The sequence below is a fragment of the Nothoprocta perdicaria genome, unplaced genomic scaffold (assembly GCF_003342845.1).
Source record: "Nothoprocta perdicaria isolate Ctin4 unplaced genomic scaffold, notPer1 scaffold_296, whole genome shotgun sequence".
Taxonomy (NCBI): domain Eukaryota; kingdom Metazoa; phylum Chordata; class Aves; order Tinamiformes; family Tinamidae; genus Nothoprocta; species Nothoprocta perdicaria.
The window spans coordinates 742078-766375 of NW_020455528.1; the positions used below are offsets into that span (position 1 = coordinate 742078).

Consider the following 24298-nt stretch of genomic DNA (forward strand, 5'->3'; position numbering starts at 1 on the left):
ACTGAACACTGTGAACCTACACAGTAGGTATCTAAATTGAGACAAGATGAAGACAACCCAGATCTTTCCCTATTATTAATAACTGTATTCTCTCAACATGAATATGAGGAAGGAAAATGGTTCAGACTAAAGGATTAAATTGCATGAAATAACAAAAGATGGTGGCTAAGTAAGTTGCTGCATTGTTTGGTCTGAGGCAAAGTGTTTTGTAAGTAGGCATTTAGTGGTCTAAATCACCAGACAGACATGTTTTCTGTAATTGGCCATGACTCTAATCTCCCTTATCTGCACTGCTGCTGTGTTTGGTCCTTGGGGACAATATGGAAATCTGAGGTTATCTACCATAGTTCACAGAGCCACAAAGACGCCAGCAGAATGAATGGTGCCCTAGACTAAATACCCCTTTATAGCAATGTTGTGGTACAGATAATGTCCAGCCCGAATTAGAGTGAATGGTGCTCTGTGAAGAGATGCAAATTGCATCTCTTTGCCCTGGGGAAGGGGAAACCATGTCAACTGCCCTGCTTGTTATTTATCCTGTCTCTGATTACCTTTCTGAAGAGCAATTGTCTATTGTAGTATCACTTGCATATAATACAAAAGTTTTCTTATTATTTGAATGAAGACTAGAAATGGAGGAGAAAGAGTTAACTTTTAACTTTTTTTTCCCCAGTCATGTTGGATTCCAGATGGAAAAGAACCTCATTTTAAGGCAATTAGACAAAAATAACCGAAAAAAATGAAATTTGTTTCTTGCGTTACATGTGTGCACATATATTTCTATTTTTAGGAATTTCTGTGAATGTTTATCGGCAAGTTGTCTATTTTTCTGAGGGAAATTCAATCTGGATGAAAGGTGCTGCAAATATGTCTGATGTGTCTGACCTAACACTCTTTTATGCTGGCTGGGGGAATATTACATCAATCTCCGTAGACTGGCTGTACCACAGGATATATTTTGTCATGAATGAAAAGGTACGGCTCCAGGACTTAATTAATTTCATACTTTATATGAGTCATTACTGTGATTTATTTTGCATGAGAAAATCTGACATATATTGATACATACACATAAAATATAATCACAGAAACATATTCTTTAGTTTAATAATATTCGTATTCTGAGATTTAAAATAGAGGAATAAGCATGAATACCAGGTCATAATTAAAATAAATGGGCTATACAGAACTCTGCTTCTCTGTCTTGCTTTCCTCCTCTGGAAGGAAAAAGCTTGTGTTTTAGCTATCCTATCCAGGGCATGCCCACACCGAGTGACTTTTTCTGCTCCTTTCCTTTCCATCTAGCCTGTTCACTTCCTACTGTGTCTCAGAAAAGTGGTGTGATAACTAGTCAGTGAATATAACACTCTTCATAAATGAAAAATGTTCAAGAGCGAAAGAATTTTTGCCCCAGTGATGACAGCTCAGCTTATAGCTGTTTCAACTTGAAGTTAAAATATAGATCACAACCTTACACTTGGTAAAATCGAATCCCCACAAAGCATCCTTTATGTTAACGGCCTGACTTTGTACACCCTTCTCACTCCTCCGACACACTGAGGACAAGAAAGCTGCTCTAAATGGGCAGTAGGGGATTTTATTTTCTCTTATTATTCCTGATCTTTCATTTATTGCTTTGGGAACATAGAGCAGCAAGAAGAGAGGTAGCCAGACAGCTGTACAAATGCAGCTGTAGATGAACAAATTGATGGCAGAGTTTTCTGAGGCCAATATAGGTTAGAAAAGTCCCATGGTACTACTGCTGGGATTAGCAGAGGGCTTCCTTCCCTCTCGTGCCTTCCCTGTCAGATCCATAACTTGCCGTCACCCCTAAATCAGGTTTCCCCTCTCAGCTTAGAGAGAGGAGGTTGAAAGGAGAGCGACTGACAGCTCCTTGGGGTAAGTTCTCAGAGTCCTGCTTGCTGCACGGGGCAGGTACTCTCCTTGGATGACGGACAACTCAGGAGCCTAAGAGTCCTGCAAGGACCTAAGAGTGTGACCCCAAAGTGTTTCCTCTCCAGCCCTGCGTCCCTGGAGGCTTCTCAGCCCAGGTGGTTTGCTCCTTATAGAGTTCCTTATGAACGCATGACCACTTTCTCATTCCTTAGATACATGTCTGCCCTCTAGAGAACTGCACAGCAGCTGAAGACGTCACTCCCCTTTCGTTTACATCCCCTCGGAAGGTTATAGCTGATCCCTATAATGGGTAAGTGAGCTCTTTGAGAACTCCCTGTCAGAAACTCTATAAAACATGGATCCATTTTTTCTTCATTAATCATCTATTTCCTGCTTCAAACTCCTCCCTTACCCAAATAAAACCGCAATGGTAACAAATAACAAAGTATAAAACAGCCAGGAAAACCATGGCACCATGCTGTATTGCTTTCTTTTCTCTCCAACGGGTGCTGTCAGGGGAGATAAAGAATTTCCAATACAGAAATTTGCTTTTTAAGACATTCAGTGCTTCATGAATATAAGGCTTTTTCCCTTTGAAATGTCTGCATCTAACACTTGAGATATTGCCACAGAATATTCTCAAATAAGCCACCAGCCAGATACCCACCAGGTGAAAAGTGCTTGATTTTCAATGGATATATTGTGATAGAACCAAAAGCATTTTCTTGATGTATATGTAAAGATGGGTATGCCTATGAGCTGTTAAAATATTTGTGACTCATCCACACAGTTCTTGTGTTATAGTTATGTGGGTCTTTTGTGCTCCGCGGCCAGGTACATTTTCTGTCTCCTGGACGATGGCATATACAGAGCAAACCTGCCGCTCTTCCCCGAGGCTGCCTCTGCAGCTACACCAGTTGTGCAATCAAGCACTTTGAGAGACTTTGTCATCAACTTCCAGACCAAGAGACTTATTTTCTTCAGCGAAACAGAGCAGGCTTTTGTGTCGGGTTTTCTGGATGGGTCGGAATTTCACACGTTGCGGTCTCACGTGCCACTGAACAACATGGAAAGCTTTGTTTATGAAGACAACATGTTTACTGTCACAGATGGCAGGGCAGTTTTCCATGAGGAGGTCTCTCCAGGGGGAAGCTCCAGCTTTAACGAGTACATAGTGGATTGCAGCTTGGCATATCCAGAGTACTTTGGCTTTGGCAACTTGCTTTTTTATGGGGCATCAACTCAGCCTTTTCCTCTGCCGACTCCTCCTCGTCTCATCACGGTGCTTTTTGGATCGAACCAAGCTGTGATCAGCTGGGGACCACCTGAGCTCACTATAGGGACCAGTAAGTTTAAATGCTTCCTCCTGAAAGTCTAATCCTTTGCTTCATAATGGGAATAACTTCCTCATTTTCCTTTTTCTCAGGGCTTTGTTGGTCATGGGACTTTAATGACTTTAATAGTCTGTCCTTCTGGAATATGTGTAATTACCTCATTGTAAAAATTTTAACCCAAGATTTGCCAGTATGATCAGCCAATGTCCTTTGGACTCTATCCTATGTGCATATATGTTTAAACAATGACATCATGTTGGGTTGGGAAATTTTTTTTTCTTATAGATGAGTTCATTTCATGGGGGAAGGGCCACTACTCTTGCTATTTTCCTGGAGGAAGGTAATTTTTAATCTATCCTTTTCCTAATTTTTCTGATACTGGTATTTTTTGAAATGACTCTCTAACTTAGTGTTATCAAAGACTGCATGCTTCCTGCTTTAGTCACCTAGTCTGTGATAATGTGGTCACCTCTCACAGGTCCATCCGCTTGGCAGAACTGGACTTACGATGTGAAAGTATCATCTCAGTACCCTTCTGATGAGGAACAAGTCATGTCAAACATTAGCAACACGAAGTTTACAGTGAAGGGGCTGACCAGCTTCACAGCATATGAAGTGTCAGTGAGAGCCGTGTCTCCTGCTGGTGAGGGGTCTTGGTCAGAGGTGTTTCTAGGCATGACTTTAGAAGAAGGTGAGAATTGTTGCTTCACCCCAGACAAATGGAAAATGAGTCAGTAGATCTTCCCGCCTCATGAAGTGTCCACCTAGTGAACTTGGGATAAGGAATTCAAAATGAGTGAACCAAAAACTCATTATCATGTTTTCTTAGAAACTTTAAAGGATGTGAGCTTATTAAGTTAGCATTTAGTTAAAGCAGTAAGGCTCTCAAACTATGGCTACCGTATTTTATTACATACTAATATTAGTATATAGCATTATATGCTAATGATAGTTATGATACTAACAGTAATGATATACTAGTTATAGTTAGTACACTAAATATACTGATATTATGTATTATTAATATTTATTTATATTTTTCTAGTGTACATGTAATAACATATGCATTTTTTGACATCCTGTCAACTAAACATGTATATGAGAGGCCTTATGCTTTTATGTGTTCTGTTAAACACTTTCTGTGAGGAAGCGACAAGAATAGTTGTCTTTGTTTTGATCAGTGTTTTGGGGTGGATGACAATTTTCGGGATAGTTCAGATTCACTGAAAGAAATAGCCGAGAATACTTGGTTTTAGCAAAGACAATGGGGGAAATTGATGTCTGCACAATATCTGAGGTTATACATTTTGGAATATTTTTTGATTCCTTATTTACCAGTAATAACTTATGTCTGAGAGAAGTAAAGGAATTGACAATGCTCTGAACTGGCACCTGAGATCTGGCATGACTTTCGATGACTTGGGTAAGGCAAGGTCCAAACCCACAGGTGGTGTGCAGACATCTAATAAGGTTTCAAATACCATAGGTTTCTGGAATTATCCCGTCTTAAATCTCTGTTTTTCAGACTATTATACTTCCATGCCCTTGTTCTTCCTCCGTTATTCTTTAGGGCAGGAAGAGTTTTAGCTGTATTTCTGTAACTTTCTAGAAACAGTCACCCTGGTATTGGAATACAAATATTACAAATGAATTGTTCTTGGTATTCATGATTGCACTTTTCTGTGTTTATCAGCTGAAGAAGAACCATATATCCTGGCAGTTGGGGTTGAAGGGCTCTGGAAGCAGCAGTTGGATAGCTATGGGCCAGGAGAATTCCTCTGTTCTGATATAAGAAATGTTTCAGGTAAATAATGACCAGGCTGAGTGCTGCTGCTGCCAACTTGTCAGCACTTATCAGAACTCTTTACATTTAATCAATAGAACAGAAAGACAAAAGCATTCATCACAGCTGTCCAAATTTAAGTGAAAGCAACTTCAGTAAGTCAATCCATGCCCATCTTTTTTTTTTTTTTTTTTTCTCTCTCTGCTTTATAGATCAAATTAATCCTTAGAGAAAGTCATTTCATCACAGCTATAGCAGAACTGAAGTCAGCTCTCTGGGGCTTCAGAAGCTGAGCCTTCAGAATCCCGATATATACATAATATGTACATAATCAATATACATAGTCATTGGAGATAGGTGTATGCAAGTATATGGTTCTTATAGGAAAGTACCTAGTAAACTTAGGTACTTAGGTATTTAGTGTTTATATAAACTTAGTGTTTATATTGATTTCTAGAAACTATGAGACATCTGTTTCCTTTTTATTTTTTATTGTTATTGCTTAAATTAGCATATTTGTAAAATGCTTAATATCTTCCTTTCTTTTTTCAAGATCTTGACTGGTATAATGATACTCTGTATTGGAGCAATTCCATGGGGGAAGTTCTGACCTGGTCACTGAGCAGCAGAGCGGGTACCATTGAGAACACATATGTGTCTGACATCAGAAATGCAAGGCTCCTGGCTTATGACTGGCTCGGCCAATGCTTGTATTGGGCTGGCAAAGCAAATACGGTAGGTAGAATTGCACTTCTAAAACCTGAAGCTAGTAAGAAGGGCTGTAAAACAGTATTTGTGAAGACCTTACTTCTTGTAAGGATTTGTGAAATCCCTGTTTCTTGCAATCTGAGTTGTGTTTTGACCTTTGCTACGTACACAACACTTTTCTTCCCTTGTGAGTTTTTCTACAGTTATGCAGAAGTCTGGAGTAAAAAGTTCACTCATATTCACTATTGCTGGTCCAAAACAGACTACCCCAAAATTCTGCCAATAGTTTTGTAGAATTCAATATTATAAAACTAAGTGAATATAGTGAAAATGGAGATTGCCAAGTTGTTTTCGTCTAAGAAGCAGATGGACTTTATTTTAATCGTTATGTATGTAGCAAATTTAATGTGATTTGTTTACATGGGGATTTTCAAGACTAGTCTCTGTAATGTGCTACTTTGCAGATACCTGCTGGTTAAAAAAAAATAGTTGCACTTTGTATGCTCTTATATCAGGAATATTGACATGTGAATTATTTAAAAGGTATTTGACTTCAAAATTGCAGTGCTAATTTATGCAGTGCTGTCGAATTATGCCTTTCATTTCTTGTAAGTGCAAAGTCAGAAGCTGTTTTAAAAACTGGAGCTAGAAGGCCAGATTTCACGCTGCCTTGCACCCTCATTTGCACTTGTGAATAGTGAATATGAAGTGGGTGAGAAACTTAGTCAGACAGAAGGCTGCCAAAACTAGGAAAAACTAGAGGGATAGAAATTTGACTTTTTTTTCTTTTGTTACTTCCTGGCAGACATCAACTAATAATTTTGCCTTGTTCTTCCTCTTCTATTTCAAATGTAAAATCTTTAAATTCTTTGGCTTTGAAAGTCTAAAGCTTGCATAGGCTTGAGATAAAGACTCAGGTCTCAAGCCTATGTTCAAAGTAGGTACTTTGAACATATATTTACAAAAAAAAAAAAAAAGGCTGATAATGTATATGTGATATTAAAAGCAATTCTTTTTTTCCCTAGATCTTCAGAAAATCATTACTGGGAGGCAATATGGATGTTGTGGCCCGTGTTGTGTCCCTGGTAAAGGATCTTGTAGTGGATTCAGTAAATGGTTACCTTTACTGGGCCACGATGTACTCAGTGGAGAGTGCGAGGCTGAATGGAGAGCATTACCTTATGTTGCAAGAACAGCTGCAGTTTTCTGGTAAACAGGTGACTGCCTTTTTGTTGCTGTTTTATGTGTTTTTTAATGAGTAGGTCTCTAGGATACAGTCAGTGTTTATGGTTATCAAAATCACCTTGTTCCATACAGAAAACAAAACATGCCCTGCAAGTAATGGCTGTGTTGAAACTTCAGAGGTTTGTGTCTCTTGGTTAGTCTTGTGCTCCATGACATTTCAGTCTTTTTGGGATAAATGAAAAGATGCTGCTGTTTCTTCACACGTACACACACACATGCATGCATGCACAGAAAAGGGCCTGGCTGAGTCTCTGATGAGTGGTTAGCACACAGAAAGGTCAGCCAGTGTCGCAGGCCTCCCATACCTTCTCTCTGTGAGGGGATTTGGGTGGAAGCCAGGGAGACTGTTCTGGTGTGGAACCTGTTGTCCTTGGAAATGTAAATACAGAAGAATAGGAAAACCCCTTTTTCATGTATAAAGAATAATATTTGTGCTGCAAAGGGTGACTTTTTCCCAGGACCAGCCTCTCGCCTTTCCTTAACGGAGGTGAGACATCTTCCTGGGAAGACGTATGCTTTCCCAGCCAACAGCACCCTGTAACTTACCACGTATCTTCTGGATGACCTGCTTGGAGGAACTGACAACTGGTAGTTCAATCTAAGCTGCTAAAGCCACCTTCCCTGCCCTTCTCTTTTGACTCTATTACCTGTTTCTCTAAATTGCCTCGGATTTTTTATCCTCAGCTTCAAGGCCCTTGGCAGCAAGAAGGCTGCTTGTCTCCTGCTGTCGTGCTTTTTTTTTCTGCACCTTCTTCTATGTCAGTGCTACCAGCCTTCAACTATCCACTCATTCACACCTCCTACAAACAAACACCTCTTTTCCTTCTTCCACGCTGCCACGCGTCCCTAATCTATGCACCGACTTCCCTGAACTCAGCCTCCTGCTGTGATGCATACAGGAAAAAAGCCAAGTAAAGATGTCTAGATTGAGCAGTGACCAGCTATAGCTGACAGGTGTTTATTTATTAAAATGAAACCCCAAACAAACCCATCAAAACAAGAAAATAGAATAGGATATACTTCTGCGGTGGAACTGCTGAGCCCATTTAAGTATTTGAGTTCATGTTTGTATAAGCAGAAATATGCATTTCCTTTGCATGATGGAGTCCTTTATCCAGGAATGAGTACCTCATGCCTTAATATTAAAACACAGATATAATAGTTAATTGCTGTTATCACTAATTAGAGAATGTTTTCTACAAAGCAGGATCTGTGCTGGAATTTACTACGTGATTTTCTAATAAAGAATAGCCATTCAGTTGGTCAGTACAGGATATTCAGCAGTGTATAACACTGTATAGCTGCACCTCCTTTTAGCTCCAAAATTGAGTAGTAGGAATATTAGATCCCTGCTATGTTTTCCTAAATGAATATGAAGGCAGAGTTTTAAAGGATATTTCTCTGTGTGGAACAATATCTTTTTATGACAATTATTTTGCAATTAGTCATACAGCTTATCTGGTGCTTGTTGGCATAACTTGATAGATTTTTTGACAGTTACTTTGATATATTACAGATTAGGATTTGGCCTTGAATATCCAAAGAATTTAAATACGTAGTTTAGGGCATATAATGTACCTACGAGATAAGTAACCTGTAGGGAAGCTCTGTCTATGTGTACTGTGTGCAGGTGGGGCCAGAGCCCTCTAAACATTTCCTCTTTTTACTGCTAGTCAAGGAATATCTCAAGTAGCTTGATATATGTTGCATCTTATGATGTGGAGTTGTATTGCATGTTCCCAACTGTATGTCATATCCAGAGACTAATACCTGCCATGACATGGAAAAAAAGTCTGTCTATTTTTGAAGTATAAGAGAAGGGAGGCATTACATTACTGCCTAACCCTCAAATGTGAATAGTACAAATATTTCGTGTCTGTTATTGATAGGGATACAGGGAAAAAGAGAAGGAAGAGGGATATGTCTGTGGGAAAATAAAATAGTTGCAGAAGGAAAGTAGGTGAAGAGAAGACCCAAATATCTATAAATAAATAAATAAAAGTCGAGGTAGATTTAGGAAAACATAATTGATGATGAATGTGGGAGGGAGGCTCCCACATTTTAAATGGGATAAAATAGTGTATGCTTTGCTAAATATGCACTCAAACACATGCATACTGTGAGATTTTTTTTAACAAGAAAACCTACAGGAGCAATCATAGAAACCTTATTTCCTGACATACAGTATCAACAGAAATATGTCGAGAATGTACTTACGTAAGGGCTAACAGACAACTAAGTGATATGACATTTGCTTTTCTGTCAACATCTTCTGCCAGCTTATTAATGAAGAGGTGTGGGGTTATTCTTTTGCCTTTTTTTTTTTTTTTTTTTTTTTTAAAGAGGCTCCCCTTGCATCCATAATGGAAATTTAACCGTATAAAAGAATAGCTACAACCATTTTTTTTGGATGAGGAAATGAGAATGAAAGGTTTGAGAGCTGCAAGAAAACATTTTCAGAAAAGCACATACCAGCTTGTAAGCTCAGCTAATGACATGTGCTGAACATAATATAGCAGTCTAATTTGTGAAAGCAAGTTCTTTGTCACTCACAAAACATTATTAGATGTTTGATTTTTATTATTTTTGCATATGGTATTGAATCTGTTGTTTACTGAAAAGGCAAGAAAAGCTTTATTTTGGATATTAGGTACATTTAAAGTAAAAAAAAAATCTGTAGTTAGTCTAACTGAAGATGAAATATTGATATAAATAAAAGGAAGATTTTTTTTCACTGACTATTATTTAATAATAAACATTTTACTAAAATACAATCATTTAATTTCACATTTAAATTGAGTATTTTTCAAATAAATTAGCATTTATTTTCTGTAAATAATGATCACATTAAAATATTCTATGCATAAAATCCAATTCTGGAAAAAAAGACAGAAGGTATGAAGTATTTCTATCAAAAAGGGATCCTGACTTTCAGACTGAATATCAACCATCTGTTTCGGACAAAGAATATTAAAATACCAAAGGGATTCTGGAAATTTTGATGGGAAGTTTCACTAACCACTTGATACACTCCTGCCGTAATATCTGAAGGCATCAGATGCTTTAGGGATGAACACTGTAACAGATGCTCATAAAATGCTATCTAGAAAATCATCAGCTGCTATAAATAGGGATCCATCAAGGACTTGATTATTTTCTAGGGCTGCCTCTTTTCCTATTAGATTAAATTGTTACTGTAGTAGTGTTATTTTTGCCAGCAAAGATCCAGTAATGATGCTATCTGGAGAACATCCATGTCTAAGAGTTTCTCTCTCAGAAGTATTTAATCTGCCTTTTCTTTTTTTTTTTTTTTTTTAGGTGGTAGGTCTATCTTTGGATCTAACTTACAATTTTCTTTATTGGCTTGTGCAAGATAGTTTATGTCTAAACCTATACAGAGTAGCTCTTTGCAAAGAAAGGTAAGTAAATGTATAGCACAGGTGGGAAAGTCTGTAATTTCATTTTTTTTTTCAATTCTGTCTTAAATAAATAAAAAACAACAGATTTTTATCCAGTGCTGAGCACCTGTAAATGCTAATACAAAAACAGAAAAAAGAAAGAGCTGATGGACACATGTAGCTGAAGGCAACTTACATGTTATGAGGTGGTTGTTAATATGGTTTTACAGTGAATAGGATGCTTGATGACGGAGGCCATGCTCATCAATTTTTAAATTTAATTTTATGAAATAATTACCATTTATTTTCTCTTTTGTATTGGCATTTATAACATTTGCCACTTTTCCAAATGCCACAATCTGTAGCTTGCTTGTCTCTCGTGGAGCTTGGGACTTGAATAAATGCCACTCTTCCACCAGAGCAGTAAGCGCTCAGTGGACTTTCTTCTGGATCTTCAGGTATAAGATAAGACCATGAGAAGGATATTTTTATCCTGTATGTGCCAAGGCTACCATACAGAAACTATTTTGCAGTGTTGGCGAGCAGCTCCTTAGACTGTATTTTGCTCCTTTTCATATGGAGAGTAACTGTTTTTCTACAAACATCAGATTAAATCTCTTAACATTAGTTAAGGGTATTTATGTGTGTGTGTTCATAATGTTGCAAACCTGTTTCATGTGGAATCAGCTGGATTTTCTGACTATCTCAAACTTCCTGGTGGTCAATGGTAAACATTTAAAGAATCAAAATATGTTGACTAGTTTTAGCCAGAATATGCAGAGCTATTGTGAACCAATTGCCAGCCATAAATCATCTCTGGTATGCCAGAAGAGAGAGATTAGAAGTAATCCATCCTAATGAACCTGATGGTGTGTCAAAGCTTTTCCAAATTTGCTTTGGATAGCATGTGTCTTAAGCTGAGAGACATTTCTAAAATAGTAAAATGATGCCTGTTACAATATATTTAATCTCTTACCCAGAAGATAAATTGGGATCAAAGAAGGCCTTTAAGATTTGACATAGAAATAACAAGATGGATCAAATCACCAGTGATATTGGTAGAAGAAAATTGCTATCAAGAAAAATAGCAGGGTCAAATTCATCTGGGGACTTACTTTAATGAAGCAAGTGAAATAAGAATTAATCCTGAGAGGAAGGGGGTTGATTTTTCAAAATACTCAATTTCCTACATGTGTTCATCAGAATACTTTCTTTAGGTTTTTTTTTTTTTTTAGGACACTGAGACATTTTACAATCATCTTCTAATGAAACCAAAGGACTGAAGCACTTGGTCTTGCTCCTCCTGCAAAATATTATTCTGAAAAGTGTTCTGCTGGAGAGAACTTTAAGACTTTTGGTTTATTTTCCTTTCCTCCTCCATCAATATGAAGAATTTGAATAGGAAGAAAAACACATCAATGTGCTAAACATTGCATAAATCATGTTCTCTTTACATGGGTTGTTTTCAGTTGGTTAATGTCATATGTGTTTTCACAGTTGTGGTAATGCCAGAGTCACAGAATTTGCAGCATGGAGTACTTCAGAAATATCTCAGAGTCCACTGGAATATTACAGCGGACGGCTGTTCTGGATTAATGGTTTTCAGTTCATTACGACACAAGAAGTCAATCAAAGCATTAGCATTCCCTTTTCACAACCAGCAGAGTTCGCAGCCTTTACCCTTGTTCATAAATCACTCAAACCTTTGCCAGGTACGTTAGTTTCTTTGTCTAAACTCTGTAAAGATATTTCCTGACAAACTGTAATTCTTCATTCTTAAAATTCTTAAAAGCCATTTGATTAAAGATATGAACAACTGCAATTTATTAATAAATGTATCAGATTATAGCCAGATCAGTACAATTGTAAAAGCTGTTATGTATGCCTGAATAGAATAGCTTGTGCTGTTACTCATAGACCATTGTTTCTATTTATGGACATTTTACCAGATTTTTCATAGTACCTTCATGTTATTTAAGTTTGGAGTTTTTAAACTCCACTTATTATTTTTTCCCTTTCTCTTTGTGGACAGGAAATTTTTCCTTTATACCAAAGGTGATTCCAGATTCAGTGCCAGAGTCTTCCTTTAGGATTAAAGGGAATTCTTCAAGTTTTCACATCTTTTGGAGTGCCTCCACAAATGTGGAATGGGGAACTGTCTTCTACTGTGTGGGACTGAAATCTCTACAAGAGAGAGTATTTATGCATTTTTTTTTTTCCTATTATCGATACATATTACTGCACTTATTTCCTGGTGTATCTATTTTTAAACATAAATATAGTTTCTTTTTTTCTGGGGAATTTAGGAATCAGTCCAGCAACTTAACTACACTGTAAATGCAAAGCAAGCTGTCCTGTTTCTCTGACACTGAGGACCATGCTGGAGAAGCAGGGTCTTCGCAGTAGGTGCGGGTTGGCTGCTGGTGTGCGAACTGCCAAGCAAGGAGCTCCCCGGGCCCGAAGGCGTGTGAGAAACCTGGAGATGGAAGCGTCCTCTGAGCTGCCACTGGGACAACCTTTGCCTGAGAGTTAATTCTGGGCTTCACCCACACTTAAATTTAGCACATTTGACAGGCTGTACTTTCAACTCAAAGGGCAGATTGCTAGCAGATTGCTGTATGTTGTTACAGTGCCACAGGAGTTAGTGAAACAGCAAGAGAAGCTCTGCCTTGATTTAATTAACCAGTGTTGGCAAGGGGAATTTTGGAAAACTCAAGGTCTTCCTGAGAGAAAAAAAAAAATTGTTTCCTTTTATTTTGTTCCATTTACAGTCTTTGGAGAGTGAACGTTGCCTCCATCCCCATAATCTGACAGCTCCATCCTACAAAGTTGACTGGTTGGAACCGTTTGTGCTCTTCAATTTCACTGTCACTCCGTACACATACTGGGGCAAAGGACCAACAACATCCGTGGTCCTTCGATCCCCTGAAGGAGGTACCAGTATTTCAAATCCCATTCCTAACATTTAGTGTGTGCTAGAGCGAGGTCTACGTCAACAAGTAGAACCTTGTCTTGAGAGAAATGAGCTGCTTTGAGGACTAGTCAGCTGTCAGTGGAGCTGCAAGGGCATGTTCTTAAAATATTTTTGGCAATTATCTGTTGCACATGTAAATGAACACAGTTGTAGTAGCAGAATTTGGAGCAGAAAGCACATGGCAATATCCACCACATACCTATGACTAAGAGCAAGAATGAGAAATGGAGATCTATTACACAGACCATCAAAGGCTGCACATAGCATTTAAAGCTCTTTTTAAGATTTTAATAAATGGTATAGACATTTTTCTTCGGTGTATAATTTTTCATTTGAGTCTGCCTGGTCACACAGCACTTTTGTGGGTAGTGAACTGAAATCAGATATCTGTATGATGATACAAAACAGGAAGGGGTCACTATGAAGTTTTAGATGGTCTTCTCTAACTTACATCTCACCACTTTTTCACCTCTGTAATATTAAGGCCATGGACCTCAGGCTCAAAACAAAATCAGCTAAGCAGGAAACAGAGTATGTGTTTTAATCAGGAAATCAAGTGTACGTTTTAACAGAAGTACTTTGATCTGTGTTTTGTTTTTTAATACAGTTCCTTTGGCCCCTCTAAATCCTAGAATATACGTGTTACCTAATAACTTACTTGAAGACAATGGGAAAGTCCATGTGGAATTCAGATGGGATAGGCCTGAAAGGGCAAATGGGATATTAACACAGTTTGAGATTTGCTACCAGCTATTGCATCAGAATGGCACTGCTGACACTTTCCCAGCGTGGAACATGAGTAACATCGGACCCACTTCGATGCTCTTCTCACTCAAAGATGTGCTTCCCAGGTTCACAGTAAGGTTTCAGGTATGAAACAGTGCTCAGCTTATCAGATGTTAGTGGTACAGTTGGCGTGTGTGTTCAGGAGATGATACTGGCTTTGGGACAATAATAGTGTTTTTACTCTAGGCTCCACTCATTTGCTGATTCACAGCTCACCCACCTAGCTTAACCTTTCTATACATTGTATTGCTCATTACATAAAGTTAGGTCTGAGCAAAAAAGAACTTTTCTAGGCCAAAAGCCACTGCTAGTAGCTGAGTTGATAGAGATTAAAACAGATACAGTTCTAGAGAACCTTCACTGCTAAAATAATGCAGGGATTTGTGTGATGTCTGAGATGTGAGACTTCTATCTTAAATCTTGGCAAGAGGCCACATTTCTCTTCTGATAAAAGATCTAGAATGCAGTACGTGTGCTCAAAAGATGCTGAGTTACAAAAGCAAGAGTGTGTGGCTGGTCAGCTGCTTTTGGAGACCACCACAGGTCTGAGCATCACCTGACAGTGGGGATTCCTCCAGTCTGGGGACAGAGAGAGATCCTTCGGGCTTCCTTTATCGTCTGACTTGTAGATGCAACATGAATTGTCATTCTCTGGGTTGCTTCTGGAAGTCATTTCCAAAGCCATTGTCCAACCTTCAAAACAGCCTTTGAACTGACCAACTACAGCCTTCAGACGTGCATATTCCCACCTTTTACACTGGGGCAGCAGGGGATCTGCTTGTGTTTTTCTCAGCATTGCCACTAAGGACGTTCTGACTGAAGTCCTTCATAAGCATTGCTGCATAACATACTTAATATCTTTTCCCATCTATCTACAGGTGAGAGCTTTCACCTCTGCAGGTCCAGGACCGTTGTCTGATACAGCAGAGAGGAATTCCTCAGGTATGGACCATGCAGATTTCTTCTTGCACTTTGTATGTATGAAATAGCTGATGAACTCAATAGTCTCCTGCTCTGAGCAATGTTTGCTTCACCCTATGGTAGGCAGTATGCAGGAAATAGTTACTAGTTTTCTACAGGAAATGATTAGCACATTTCTTACAACTTGCTTCAACTTAGTGATTTTTGAGATTTTCTCAGAACAGTGATAGATTAATTTTTCTAAGGAACCTTACAGTAGGCTGGAACAGCAGTTTCTGGTCTTTAATATGCAGACTACTAGACTCTTCCTAATTGGGGTGTGAAAAGTGACTAAGAGAGGAAATATATATTTTACTAGGTTTAAATTTCTTATATAATCATCCACAATGACTCTGAAAAATTCTTAGGAGTCTGCATGTCATGTCAAGGAGGCAAAATCAAGCTTACCTTATGTGTAGAGCTATTTACTATGACATATATTTACTGTGACGTATTATCAAATATGATTTGTGCAGGCCAGCATTTATTTTTATCTTGCTTTTGTTTTTATTACAATTGACTGCTATTGTCTAGAACATTTTCCATTAATTCCATTGTACCATTTCCCTTCCAGATCTTTTTCCTGTTCCAACTCTTATAACCATTTCTGCCAACAAGTTGATTCTTACTGACGTAGACAATAATCGTACCATATGGGAACTTTTGGCAAATAAAAATATAAAGGACATCTGTTATACTGCTAATGATAACACAGTATACTATATCCTGGGGGATTCACTTTTTCTTTTGAATACACAGAGTACTTCAAGGTCTCAGGTACTTTTTTGTTCATTCCTCTGAAATGAACAAAAGAAACTCAGGAAAACATGTGACTGCTATTATCATTATTTTGGCGCTAATTATGTTTTGAAGAAGTTAAAGGGGCATATTTAAAACAGGGAAAAACAAACATTAAAAAAAAAGTTTAAACTGTCAAAATCCAGTGCAGATAGTAGGACTGGAAAGATGCAGTACTCTTACTGACAGTTGGTAAGAGATTTTAATTAAAAAAAAGCAATGACTGGATAATTTATCTTTCTAGCAAGACAATAAAAATAAATATAATAAAATTTACACCTCAGATTTTTTTTTTTAATCAATAGCTGTTAGAACAGGCCAAAACATATCATGTGAAATGTTTTCCTGTTAGAAGTAAATGATATTATCAATATATGTCCTCTTTGCTCCTTTTTTTTTTCTTTTGGAAAACGCCAAAATATTTTGACAAGTTATTGCAAAAATATTTTAATTACAAATGCACATTATTAACAACAAGAGGTTTAATTTTAGTATCAACCCCCATTTAATTTCATTTTAACTCAAGAAAATAGAGATAACAGTTGATATTATTGAAACAACATTTTTTATTTCTATAAAAATATTTGAATAATTTATTCTCTGGCATCTTTTTATATTTTGATTTTTTTGTACCAAGTAGAAATGATTTGTGAAATAAAATTTCAGAATATCCTAATATCCTTTTAATCAAATGGAAAAAATCTTCTTCCCAGCAGTTTTAATAATATTTTTTTTTCTAAAGTTTTTCAAGGATGTGTTTCTTCACAATGTCACCGCCTTCACAATTGACTGGGTTGCAAGACATCTCTTTCTTGCCCTGAGAACATCATGGAATGAAACTCAAATGTTTCTTATTGATCTTGAGCTCAAAACAAAATATTTAAAAGCACTGAATATAGAGCTGGGCAACAAGAATTCAACTGTATCATCTTTGTTGGTCTATCCTTTCCTAAGGTAAGACATATATTTGTAATACATATTCTTAAAATGTATTTGAATCAGGATGGTTAAAAGAGCTTTCTACAGTTAATGAGTATTTTGCAATTTATAGGTCATAGGATGATCCGAATATAGTTCTACTTTTGTTCTTTTGGTTGAGCTTTTTTATATGTAGCTTTAAAAACATATCTGTTATAAAATATATCTGTTAAACCATCAAGTAACACATGCGCACTGAAAGACTATCACTATCTAAGTGGTGTAAATGGAAGTCCATACCAGGCAACCCGTTTTCTGTATAGAATCATACAACCATTATGATTGGAAAAGACCTTTGAGATCATCTAGTCCAACTGTAAACCCATCACTACCATACCTGCTAAACCACATCTCTAGGTGCCTTATCTACTTGTTTCTTGAACACTGTCAGAGTCGGTGACTCCATCACCTCCATGGACACCCTGTTCCAATGCTTTACCAAAGTAATATTTTTATTCAGCAAAATCAGTTATTTTGATCTTCTGTTGAAAAATACCCTGCAAAACATCTAGAATCAGTCTGAAAGTGCTCTGCAGGAGTCGTTTTATTATAGATGTTATGGAAGTTTGTGACCATGGTCACTTAAAGGACTTTATTTTCTTCAGATAGTGCAAGTCAACAATTTTTTACTGTAAGCAATGCATTTCCTTTGATAGCCGTCTGTACTGGATGGAAGTCCATGATTATGGCTGCCAGATGTTTTATTACGATATAAAGAATGACACCATCCACCACATATTGGGACATGTACCAGCAGAAGATCAGATGAGGAACTGCAGCTGTAACGTGGCAGAAGCAGAGCTAGGAAGACCTATGACTATCGATGTATCTGACTCTGAGAAGCCTCAGTTGCTGTTTATCAGAGGAAAGGATGAAATATGGGCCTCAGACGTGGATGGCTGCCACTGCTCCAGAATTACCAGTATACCAGATTTTCAAGGTCAGACTGCTTTGTTATGTTACTAGGTAGTTCATGTTTGTTACTGTCTCCGTTACCTTAAATAATGTTCATTTCAGTAAAATAGCATTTTGACATACTTTCTTTAGAAAATTGATTCCTCTGCGAGCAAGACATACAAAAATTTTTATGTTCTATGTTTAGCACATTATTTTGCAGTGTAATATCAGATATACATATTACAGCTTATGTCTATAAGAAGATACAATACTAGGCTATGCCTGAAAGTGGTATTGGAGGCTTTATTATTAGACATAGGAGGGCACTACATGCTGGGTAGAGCATTGTTTCAATTCATCTTTGTTGACTGTCTTGCAAACCCTAGTCTTTGTGCTCACTTTTTGATCCTGTCATAGAAGAGTGCTATGTAAAGTTGCCCTTTCACCAAAGGAACTGCCTTAATTATTCCTGGGAGATGGCAGAGCTATTCATTTGTCAATTTGGAAAGATGATGACAATTTCTATAGATGACTTTCATTCTTGTCTTATGTGATTTGTGGTGTTGATTAAATTGCAGTTCTCATAGTGATAATGAAAAGCCCCAAAATCCACATTTGTAAACCCAAATAACAAAGTGTCTCAGCTTTGGGAGACCTATCAGAAAATATGTTGTTTCCAGGGAAGATCTGTGAAGACATGGTATGATCAAGACATTCATGCGTGCTGGATCACAGTGAATACAAATACACATCCTTTCTTTTAAAATTGTTCAGGATTTATTCTGAAACTTAAATATACAATGTTTTCCTGCAGATATGAAAGTTGGCAGCCTGACTGTAGATAAGGAATTTATATATTGGAGTGCTGAAACAAAGGAATACACTGCAATTCATCGAGCAAATAAAGAAAGTAAAAAGCTCTATTTTCAGAAGAGAGGAAATCAAAAGTTGAAAATCTTAGCCTACAGCACAGCAGCACAACCATATCCAGGTAGCAGGTTTGTTTGCTTTGTAATGTAAAAATTTGTTTCAGAGCATGCATTTGAGTTGCAAATGATGGTACATGTGTTTATGCAAAATATAATTGCTGGTTGCAGATACATTCAAGAGGAAAACAGCTCTTAGTTAAGAAGATGAAAATAATGACCAGCCTTGTGTGAGATCACATGTGAAGTCATAATGATAAAAGTTGCCTATGTTTCAAAGCCCCAGGATGTTAGCACTAGAATCTACCTGTTTTGTTTTGTTGCTGATGATCCCCATTACAGTGATGATTTCTGTTATTGCTCAGAAGAGTGCAAAACTGAAAACAAATGTAGGTGCATCCAAACAGATAAGAACTCTGATTATTAAAGTGATTTGAAAAGAAATGCCTGAGAGGCAATTGCAGTTTACATGCTAATAGACCCAAGCTTCACTTAAAGCTCCTGGTATTCTAAACAAACAGTGATAGAAGGATAACAACAACAACAAAACATTAGTTTTACAAGTTATTGTACCTATGACAATTACGCCTCTAAGTGGGGAGATTTCAAATACGTACTAGCGTACTGAATATATGAATATATACATAATTTTAAAATAAATTTGCTTAAGAATCTGGAAAAAATGCAGAAGAATATTTTGACGGGATGGTCTTCTTTGGAACGAAAGATTTTCATGCTGTTTTGACTGTCCAGTGTAGTTATTCCTGCACACAGCTGCTCTGACCAATGCCCAGGCTATTCTTAACAGCGCTTTGAGCAAGCTGAACAACATGAGGTCTGTGTGGGCTTGGCACTGGTGCAGGAGTCTGTCTTGGCCCTGTCACAGAGCATCCCTGTCCCTATCCCTGTATTCAGGGTCTGAGTTTCCCACAGCAACACCAAGCTATGTGGGCCTAGCTGGTGAGGGAGGAAAGCTGTGAAGTTCAGTGCTCAGAGATCACTTCAGAGCTCTTCTTCTTTACTCCTGATATTTAGAGGAACACACTGATTTGGCATTCTGGAAGGGGAAAAATGCACAGAAGAATCTGCATAGATTTTTAAATGGAAAAGAAATGAAAAAAGTAAAACAGAAAAAACTCCTATTTTCTCCTCAGTGTTGAAACCAAATGGTGCATATGTGAAAAAAATGATGTTTGCAAAGACCAGCTGGGTTGACTGACATGCTTTTTATTGCTTTCGTGATGTGTGCATGCGGCTGTGCTAGAGTTTTCTTTCATTCTAACCTGTTTAATTGCTATCCAGAGATGTGATGTCAATTGATCATTTAACACATCAGAAACACTCAGTGAAAATTATTGTCCTGTCACAGATTTTGTGAGAGAATGATTTCTCTGCAGGATTAGGGAGAAGGGGATTGAATATGTAGTGAAGGATTTTCTTGTCAGGGTAAACATATTTCTAAGGAACTGCCTGACAGAAACTTTAATTCTGAAAATGACTCAATTCTTTATTCCATCTGGGATTTTTCCCAAAGGAGTGTTACTACTCTAAGAAGCTATAAAACTGACAAAAACTCAACCTTACATTTATTTCTGTCAAACAGATTTTGTTGTTTTCCTCCGTTATGTGTTTGAACCTGCCTCTGGTGGGAATGGCAGTGTTGCTCACGTAGGGTCAAAAGGTCTCCACAATGAGGCTGGTCAGGCCTCAGGGCAAACGTTTTTCCTAATGCCCTCCCCCATGTAAGTGCACTAATTTTTTTCTTCAACTTGGCATCAAGTCCATTTTAATATATTAAATACACATATAATAATGAGGGCCTAATCTTCTGTTACCTTTTGTATGATTTTGAAGGGTATTTTTCTCTTCTTTTCTCCCCATAAACGTTATTTCTCCTTCCAAAACCTTTTTCCCCTTTTCCTGTTACTATGAGCTTTACAATTGAGAGTCCGTTGGAAGAAAAGAGAGAGAAAACTTCATTGCTTGGGAAAGTTGCCCTCTGCTCTGCAAATCTGCTTTTGCTCTTGCAAGCAAGTTTGGACACAACAGTCTATACTTGATACCACAGCCATTGACATTGGGATTTCCAAGGTATTTAGGTACCTAAAGAAGAATTTAAATAATTTAGTAAATCGGTATCAATTTATAAGACATGTGCACTCATTTACTTTTTCAGACACCAGGGTAATCCAGGATGTCACATCCAGGTACATGTTTCGTTCGTGTTTTGTTCAGTTTATAAATGTGAAGCTAAAGGAAGCACATTCTGACAATACTTTCCTGTACAAATGGAGGTAGAAAAACATGCAGATTTGGATTGTTCCAGCATTAATTATATTTTTGAATTTTTGGGGGTGTCTTTCTAGATAAAAGATGCCTGAGTCTAACACCAGACACTGAGAAACCTACTATTCTTAATGCGACGAATACCAGTCTTGTGTTAAGCTTGCCATCTGTCTCGCCGCAGCAGCTATGCCCTGGCATATCCCAGCCTACGCTGACGTATCTGATATTTCTCAGAGAAGTGACTAAGAGCCGCAGGAGCCCTACCTACCGTTTGTCTGGCATACTGCAAAGAACACTGGTATGGAACAAAAAGGCATGTGATGTCATATATTGACAGGGGAGGTTATATCAGCCCTTATATATTTACTATTAGGCATTTTTCCCGCTGTTATGTATCCAGCAGCACCTCTCATCTCTGCTAGGTGTTCTTTGTTTAAATGATAGATCCCTTAGCTTTCCTTTGTGCAACACTCCTCCACTTTTTAACATGCCCTTGCTAAAATCTTGTTGAAACGAGTCTTAGATTTCTACTTGTAAGAAGTAAAGTTGTGGTTGATATTAATCAGTTTAAATAACACTTGAGACTGTCCAGCAGCTATATGGTTTGACTGTGTGTTTAATGGTACTTGCACTTGCCCTAGTATTTTTTTTCTATTACTTTTTCTTCTTCTTTTTTTGACATCACTGTTTTCTGCTTAAGTGCTAGCTGCCATACAATGCGGTATCACAGCCATGCTTACTAAAACTTCAGCTTTTTTAGATGATCTCCTAATTTGAATAATTAGGATTGTACTTTCCATTTCCCAAACTGTCATTTTATCTTTTTTTTATGCACACTAAATTGTATTAGAATACAAAACGCTACTGTATTAACTTTAACATTCCTGTTTCATTGACAATTGATCAGTGTGATGTGTGACCGTTTCTTTTCTAAGAATGTCTACGTACTATCTGATTCCAAGTTACAGGAATTTCAAGAGCCTACTGCTATCATAGACAACCTACAGCCATTTTCAAGATATGCCATACAAGTTACAACTAAAAACTACTATTCCAGTTCTTCCGAACAGCCGCCTGTAGGAAAAGAGATAATTGCCACAACTCTTTATGGAGGTTTGTTTTGTACTTTGTTCTGATTTCAACTGGAATTTTCCTCCCAGTTAAAGAAAAGTTTGCATTAGTTTTGGTCACAAACTGGAAAGTGGGGATATTTTCTCTGTAAAATATAATATGTGTAATTGGCAAAACGTAATCTGCCGAAAGATTTAGAGAGTGGACTTGAGGAATCTGAGTCTCAAGAAATGTGTATGTTTTCTATTGCTTTTAGCTGTTGATGTCCTAAGGAAAGATAAATTATGATTAAAAATAGCTAAACAATGGCAATTTCTGCCTTGGGCCATGCTTTCTATAAACTGTGCTTCTATGCATGTGTTATATGAGTTTAGGTAGGTGGAGCGGGGGACGGGATTTATGTGATACTAAGACTTCTTGGCTGCCAATGTTGGCGCTGCTCTCCTAATTTCTAGGGTAATATAAGTTCTTCCCCTGCTGAGTTTCATTTTGTTGTGAATCATGCTGAAAAGACATCAGTTCATTTTTACAACTCAAAGCCTAATGGCTATTAGCAGGTTTTGGTCCATTTCTATAATTATGATGTGATCCTTCAGCTCATTTCACACTCAAATGGGAAAACTGGGAGTAGAGCTTTTGACCTGTGTGATAATTGTGTCCTTTAGGCCATAGAAAGGACTGGATAGTTTAGGAGTTTAGGTAAATATAATAATAAGAATACATCAATAAGCATCTCTACTTATGGCAGAAAACAGTTATGGAACTTCTGTGGAAGAAAATGGATTAGGCAAGAGTAATTTAGCAAACTTGTGCCGAAGTCCCTATTTTCATCTTGCCAAAGACACTGGGACATCTTGCATCAGTATGCACTTTTAATGGAAAGACTTAAAGGTAATATGTGAAATGGGAGACTGAGTCATGCCACTGATAGGGAATTTTTCAATCTCGAGTCAAAATGAAGCATGAAACTCAAAGCAGGATTGGGATAAAATGAAACGTTGTCATCAAAACAAAAGAAAGTCTTAGAACAGCAAAAACAACAACAAAACTCTGAACATTTTTAAATTTTGTCATCAACCAAAGCTTTTCACATTTTTCAGTTTTGGCAAAATGACAGTTTCCAGTAGCAAATTGCAATTGCTGAAAACCTTCCAACCAGCTGTAGCTAGAATGTCTATCTGTCCTGGCACTTATTTTCTCAATTTCATGAATGCAACTGCTAGTTTAAATTGTAACCAGATGCTACTAGAGCCTCTTGAAGTGTGTAAGCTATTTAACACCTCTGAAGCTGTATAAACTCCCTCTGCCTTTTTCTTAGTTCTGGAACAAAATGAAGAAAAGCCTAGATTAATCTGAAATTTCCAACAAATAGTAAAGTAGAAGGAATAAAGAAAAAAAAAAAGATTTGGAAAAATATATGCATTACTCTTGCCACAGAGTGTCACTCTTACTCCACGTATATTTTAGCTAACCAAGCAGGAAATTTGTTTTCCTAATCTGTCTGACTTCTGCACATTTCAGTAGAACAGTCTGCAGTCTCACAGCTAAAGCATAAATTACAGCATAGGTACTCATCATCCTGCTTGGGAATCTACATATTGCAAAACCTTATTAAGCCCTTCCCTAGTTGGACAGTTAAATAGGAAAAATATAAAAGAATATTTATAATGTAGTGTTTGGGCATGCCATAAGCCAGTTCAAAACTTGTGATCTCTAAACTTCAGAAGGAGGATTGACTTTTCCAAAGCTGTTAGTGACTAACTAGCTGGCATGGACGTTAGACCAGCAACACATTTTCTTGTTTGCCCAGCTAAGCGAGAGCATGTATTTCTCAACAAAGTTATAAATGATAGCAAACAATCCATAGGAAATGTATTTTTCAGCTTTTTGTGAAGAGCTTACATAACATTTTGCCAAATATATATAAATTTGTTATTGGTTTCTGGAAACATTTCTCAAAGGGAAAAAAAGACTCTTTAATTGAGGGATTTTCAATTGGGCAAAAGAAAGAGCAGAGAAATATACGGACTTATGGAAAATGATCTTTGGGGACTCTGTAAAATTTAATAGTCCTTTCCATTCCATCCTGCTTTTATGACATATTTGCAAATACTTTGATTCTCTTTTGCAAACTACTTAGTGATCCATTTGACTGGCAGAACAGAATATAATGTTGTATTTGTATTTCTTAGAACAGAAAATAGACATAGTGCAGCTCCAAAGTTTAGGAAGCTAGTCATGCATGTTAGCTGGGTGCA

At 37.4% G+C, this 24298-nt stretch overlaps 1 protein-coding gene across 1 annotated transcript in view; it reads left to right on the forward strand.

Annotated features, from left to right (window-relative positions):
* ROS1 (ROS proto-oncogene 1, receptor tyrosine kinase) overlaps positions 1 to 24298 on the forward strand; it is a 72444-nt gene that overhangs the window by 15916 nt on the left and 32230 nt on the right. Inside the window, exons 11-29 of the mRNA XM_026041851.1 lie at positions 791 to 975; positions 2109 to 2206; positions 2731 to 3242; positions 3709 to 3921; positions 4924 to 5034; positions 5567 to 5748; positions 6747 to 6938; positions 10285 to 10385; positions 11862 to 12076; positions 12397 to 12560; positions 13136 to 13298; positions 13946 to 14208; positions 15003 to 15066; positions 15659 to 15861; positions 16625 to 16836; positions 17517 to 17800; positions 18572 to 18748; positions 21050 to 21267; positions 21938 to 22082. Of these exons, the coding sequence (XP_025897636.1) occupies positions 791 to 975; positions 2109 to 2206; positions 2731 to 3242; positions 3709 to 3921; positions 4924 to 5034; positions 5567 to 5748; positions 6747 to 6938; positions 10285 to 10385; positions 11862 to 12076; positions 12397 to 12560; positions 13136 to 13298; positions 13946 to 14208; positions 15003 to 15066; positions 15659 to 15861; positions 16625 to 16836; positions 17517 to 17800; positions 18572 to 18748; positions 21050 to 21267; positions 21938 to 22082 (3702 nt within the window). The remainder of the gene's footprint in view (positions 1 to 790; positions 976 to 2108; positions 2207 to 2730; positions 3243 to 3708; positions 3922 to 4923; positions 5035 to 5566; positions 5749 to 6746; positions 6939 to 10284; positions 10386 to 11861; positions 12077 to 12396; positions 12561 to 13135; positions 13299 to 13945; positions 14209 to 15002; positions 15067 to 15658; positions 15862 to 16624; positions 16837 to 17516; positions 17801 to 18571; positions 18749 to 21049; positions 21268 to 21937; positions 22083 to 24298) is intronic.